Source organism: Akebia trifoliata, chromosome 13 (genome assembly GCF_017979445.1).
Source record: "Akebia trifoliata isolate Shusen 1 chromosome 13, ASM1797944v1, whole genome shotgun sequence".
Lineage (NCBI taxonomy): Eukaryota > Viridiplantae > Streptophyta > Magnoliopsida > Ranunculales > Lardizabalaceae > Akebia > Akebia trifoliata.
The window spans coordinates 21,282,093-21,288,092 of record NC_141387.1 but is presented as its reverse complement, the minus strand read 5'-3'; the positions used below and the strand labels follow the sequence as shown (position 1 = coordinate 21,288,092).

The 6,000-nt window shown below is 35.6% G+C and overlaps 1 protein-coding gene across 1 annotated transcript in view; it reads right to left on the bottom strand.

Annotated features, from left to right (window-relative positions):
* Positions 1–704: 704 nt before the first annotated feature.
* LOC147388069 (WD repeat-containing protein 26 homolog) overlaps positions 705–6,000 on the bottom strand; it is a 39,463-nt gene continuing 34,167 nt past the window's right edge. Inside the window, exons 4-5 of the mRNA XM_086421084.1 lie at positions 3,619–4,248; positions 705–1,149 (exon numbers count right to left, since the gene is read on the bottom strand). Of these exons, the coding sequence (XP_086277210.1) occupies positions 931–1,149; positions 3,619–4,248 (849 nt within the window). The 3' untranslated portion in view covers positions 705–930. The remainder of the gene's footprint in view (positions 1,150–3,618; positions 4,249–6,000) is intronic.

The window sequence follows — 6,000 nt, the reverse complement described above, 5'->3', positions numbered from 1 at the left end:
GTAGATTGTTGGACCATACACAGAAACGGTCTTCATTATGATAGGAACACAATGGGTGTGAGCTTGTAATCCCAGAAACTATGCAGAAATAAAAGAAAGGACTGAAGCATTTACTATTGTGTGTATGTAAGACTGAGACTAAAGTGAATAACTAATGGCAACACAGTTGAGTACAAAAATTAACTGGAAAAAATTTAACCTGTACACCTTCTATAACGTGATTTCCTATCAACCTACAGCTAGAAATGAGTTCATTCGGCAAGGCCACAATGTTATGTTGGGTCATAGCTTGTAAGAATCGATCCATATAAGCAATCGAGGCCTCTCGTGCTGGACTACGGAGATTTTGAAATCTTGAGATCTAGGAAAGTATTTGGCTCCCCTAACTAATCATTGGAGTTGACAATTAAATCTAGTGTTTTGAGCCATTGCACTCCCAAGGGATTTTAGTAGAGAGAATCCAAGAACACCAGTTTCACTCAGTAATCAATCTTCTAACATCAATTTGCAGCAATTATTCGCAAGGGAAAAAGGAGCCTTCCCCCTCATTTCACTGAGCTCATAATACATCCATCAAGTTCTGATCAAGGTGAAGGATGAAAATCTCTAGTTTTTAACGAACTACAAATGATGCCAATGTAAATGAGGACGGCTTACCCCTTGAGATCCAGACCATTAGATGCTCTTCAAGATTTGATTCAAGATTTCATCTCACCTCAACTCGAATGTAAATTGAAAGAAAGAATATTAACGAAAAGAAATGGTCATCAGTAGATGTTTATTGGCAGGAAGTGACCGCACAATTTACATGCATGTTTGCTAGGAATGCCTACAGAAAAAAGAAAAAGGAAACAATAAAGGGGGAAGAATGTACATAAAGCCTAATGGACTTGAATGGATCTGAACTTCCCCCTGTTTTGGCTCTGATCTTTAAGTTGCCCCGTTGCAATGGTGGATTTTGCCATTACTGTTAGTGTCCTTGCGCTTCCAGTTGGCCCGATTTAAACCCCAAATACGAATCGTACGATCATCACTGGATGATGCCAACATATGGGGGTTGGCTGGGTTCCAATTCACACAGTTTACAGCTCCGGAATGCCCAGACAATGCCTCTAGGACCTCCCCAGTACCTCTATGCCATATATAAACCTGCAAAAGATCACAAATGCCCTTTTTATCAAATGATCAATCTACCTAAAAATATTCAGAAATGAAAACAGAAAATACAAAACAATTGGCTACAACATCGATTAACATTAGAATTAACTAAAAACGCAGAGGATGACAAAGTAAAATAATGTATATACATAGGTAGCGTTCGTTAGACAATGTTAGGGAGACAATGTTGGGAGACAATTTGTCCTATATAGCTTAAAAGTTTTGGATTGGGTTGATTTTTTGTGAAGATGATCTCTATGGTGAGGAAATCATCCTCACAAAAAACAAATAGCTCAATCTGAAACTTCTAACCCCATAAAAAGTTATTTACAAATTAACGGTAAAAAAAAGGATGGTTCACAATTCTAAACCACTTTTGATGGGGTTAGAAGTTTCAGATTTGGGCTGTTTTTCGTGAGGATGATCTCGTCACCATAGTAGAGATCATCCTCATAAAAAATCAGCCCATTCCGAAACTTCTAACCCATATAAGAAAAGCGTTGTCCGCCGAACGGGGGCCATATATATAGGGTCCCGTTCAGCAGCCAACATTATAGAGCCAACGTTGGGACCCAAAATTTCTCCTATATGGGTTAGAAATTTCGGAATGGGCTGTTTTTTTGTGAGGATGATCATCCTCACCAAAAATCAGCCATTCCCCGACCTTGTGGGGACGTTCGCATTATCTACCACATTCTTTTTTCAATAATACCCTTGCCCATTTTGTCTTTTATTGAAAAATATAAGGGTATGTTAGTTTTTAATTTAATAAATACTTGTATTTTACAAAATAAATGCTAAGGACATTTTAAATGCTTTAGCAATCAATGCCAATATAATAAATGTATTTATTATGTAAAAGACTAACATACTCTTTGTCTTTTTCACTAAAAGACAATGGGTAGGGGTATAATTGGAAAAAAATGTGGTGGTCTTAGATGTTAGCATTCCCATAAGTATATATACATATGGATAGGGTTCAAGAGCCAATAATATAGCCCATATGGGCTAGAAGTTTCAGAAATTCAGCCCATTCCGAAACTTCTAACCCCTGTTTACAAGTTGAAGAATTGTGGACCGTCATTTTTACCGTTGAGGAGATCATCCTCACAAAAAATCAGCCTATTCCGAAACTTCTAACCCATGTAGGACAAAACACGTTGGCTATGTTATTGGCTCTTGGACCTAACTATCTATATAATAAAACATATCTATAGAGCCCACTTGCTACAATTTTATGGGGGTATAAATGTCCCATTTGCTACAGTTTTGTTGGGGACAAATATCCCATCTAACTACAATTTTTATGGGGCACACATTATTTCCTTGATCTACTGCCCTTTAACTTTGCTATATTTCCTTTTTAACCCACTTTATTATTTTATCCTTGCCCCGGTAACCTCAAATTTTTAATAATACCCCTCAAACTTTATTTTTTTCCACTTACACCCCTTAACCCCTAAGGCACGAGTGAACTCTAGTGTATATATGTATGTATGTATTGATCAAAATAAATATATAATAATCAGCACCGATCAAATGATCTTGAACATTAATTAATGGCCTTCATTTGGGTACCATACATTTTTTTGGACTAGCAATCAAAATAATTTTTTGTTAACGCTACATCTTTTTTGATAGGTGTAAGAAGGTGAAAGAGGGGAATTTACAATGCTACAAAAAAATGAACTGACTTGGATAATTGTGTAGTCTATATCCCAGAACACTGTTTAATTAAGGTCAATATCTAGTACACCGGGTGATGGTTGATGAAATTCATACCACCCATAAAAATAAAAATAAATCAGATTTACCTAAAAAATCGATTTAGGTGAATATGACCAGATCAAATAGTTCTATCTATCTGTACTAATAGAATATTTTCTGTACCAAGCATGCTTTTTATAGAACTAAATTTATATTCAAATAGGTACAATTCAAAGACTTCTCTCGCAGGAAAGAATCCTTTGGTCTCTAACTCCTTTTTCTATTTGTTGGTCCTTATGGAATGAGAGAAATAGTAATAACTTTGTGGGGAAGGGGCATGATGATTTCAAGGTTACCATCAGTATTCTTGGTATCATGTTTTCTTGGAACAAGCAAGTCAACGAGTTTAAAGACATAGTTTTTGAAGATTTTCTTTTCAATTGAGTGCTTGTTTCTAACGAGAGATCCTAATTTTTGGGTTTCTCCTTTAAAAATGTATCGTATATTCACTAAGAAAGCTTCTATTGCCACGCCAACTTTTGCTAATGCCACACCAAGATGTGTGCTAATTCTTTGGTGATTCACATTTGAATTGGGGTAGCGTTAGCAACAGTTGGTGTGGCAATAGAATATATCTCATTCAATATAAATTACAAAAAATTTATTTTATTTGTAAAACTAGATCATTGAGCATGTTTCCCATACCTTAAATTTTATATCAAATTAACAATGAAAAAGAAATAAAATCCATACCAGTGAGTCCTCACTTCCGCTAGCAATAAAAGAATGTTTGAATCCGCCAAAACAAGACCTAATGACAAATCGGCTGCGCTTGTGACCTTTGTACTTCGCAACAAGCTTGAGCTCACCATTAATGCCCCACAAATGAATCTCTTGGTTTAAGAGATTAACCAACAAGAACTTACTATCCCTTGATAATGAGAACGAAGTTATTATTTGTTGCTCCTCAATCAGTCTCTCGACTTTAGCTTCCCTGTCAAGTAGTGATATTACAGTTTCCTTGCACATACTTATAATCTGCTTTCCATCATTTGTTATGCCCATGTCCGAGATCTTAAGGGTTCGCTGACCTTTCCAACATTCCAACTCTTTCCCATCCAAATCCCATGTGCAGATGCTCTTGTCGGTTACACCCGAGCATATCCGTTTCCCATCAGGAAACCATCCGCATGATATCATTCCAAGACCAATTTTTTCATAAACATGCAAGCATTTACCAGAGATGACGTCCCAACGTCTGATGGCCTCCTCCAGTCCACATGTGAGGAGTTGGCTACTATCGGGGCTCCATGAAAGAGTCAACACGGGTTTCTGGTGTCCAATTAGTTTGTGCTTGGAGGACACCGCACCATCCTCGTCCACCTAAAATATTACATTTCTTAGAGTAAGAGAGCTGCTATTGGCACCCCAGTTTTTACTTATTACACCACAATTTATTAAATTATTCATCACCCCGTAATTAAAGATTAAAAACACACCATTCAAACATTACAAAAGTTAGGTCCAAGTTATAACACATTCAAACAACTTCAACAATTGCTTATAGTTAGGAATAGGCCCAAATTACATCCTAAATCTAGCAAATAGAAATCTAGACAGAAAAAAAAAAAAAAAAAAAAAAAAAAAAAAGGTTTCTTTTGGCACCCCAACTTTTACTTATTCTCAACCATTGATTTAACTATTTTTTTTAGTTTAATTGGTGTATAAAAAGTAAAAGTTGGGGTGCCAATAGCAGCTCTCTAGAATAAAGGGAATAGAAAATATTTTTTGGAGAAAATATATGGGTTATTCTCTCTTTTTTTTGGGTAAGTAAAATCAATTCATGAAAGCAGTCGAGATGACAGCTAAAAGAAATTGTACAGACACACCAACCACACTAGGACGATGAAATACAACAAATCTGATCCCACCTAACCAGAAAATCTTCAAAGAAGATCCCTTTGAAATACCTGAAGACCTTACACCAGAAAAACAACAAGCCTAACATCGTCTCAAACGACTCATTTAATGGATATTATATAAGCATAGAACTAATCATATTATGGAATCACTCCTTACATGCATATGCATTCACCTGACGCGGACCTAGATCTTTTTACCCAAATCTCAACCTGATCAAAAAATCCTATATCATCAATTGCATTATTCTTGATGGTTGTGCGCTATCAAACAAATGATACAGAAATTAGAAGGTTTGTAACACTTCGAATTTTTGAGCCAAGAGATCTGCTTGGTCATGCCTGTTATTATTCCCATTATTCTTTAAAACGTAATCCCAACACTCGTGAGTTTAAAGTATATTCCTTCCCAAAAAGAAAGCTATCTCTCCAATAATGGGTAGCTCCTAAGTGCTTTGATGTTCTAGGCAACCATCTAGAAGCTACTTTTACAACACTGCTTAGGCTAATGTAGGAAAATAGTAAAGGCGCTCAAACTAGTAACTATACTTGATGAGATGGTTAGTCAATGTTTCTCGTGAAACACCCACACAACTTCCCTACCGACACATATTGAAAAAAAAAGGGAACTTATAACATCTTTGCTGAGCATCAAACTACAATGACTTTCTTTTGACTAAAATATGCAAAACAATTCTAAATAAATGTTATGATAGTTTTACTTTTTAACAAAAATACTAATTTTTTCATTGGCTTAGGGGGGAAAACCTTAAAAAAAATACTTGTGTTTAATAAATTAACAAAATAGCATACAGAGGAGAAAAACATCAGTGCACTTTGGAATCTATTCTAATGGAAAAAAATCATTAAAATAACTTATAAGAACATTCGTTGAAATAAATGGTGGCATTGCCATACATGCAGGATTTGTAACACGTGTTGATGTCCATACTTATCGATATGGCCAAAAATTCCTACAGGACAATGCCATTGTTTTCTTCTTCTTCTTCTTCTTCTTTTTGTTTTATTTTTTATTTTTTATTTTTTATTTTTAATATAGGAAAACCTTAGTCGTGGATTAAGTGCAAGCTGATGGTCATTTGTCTCTCTTATTATTTTTTCTTGGCCTTCAAAGCTCAATGGGACAAGAAGAGAGTAAAAATGATCCCATGCAGAAGTTGTTCAATTTGTACTCTATTTCCAGCTCTTGTAGCAT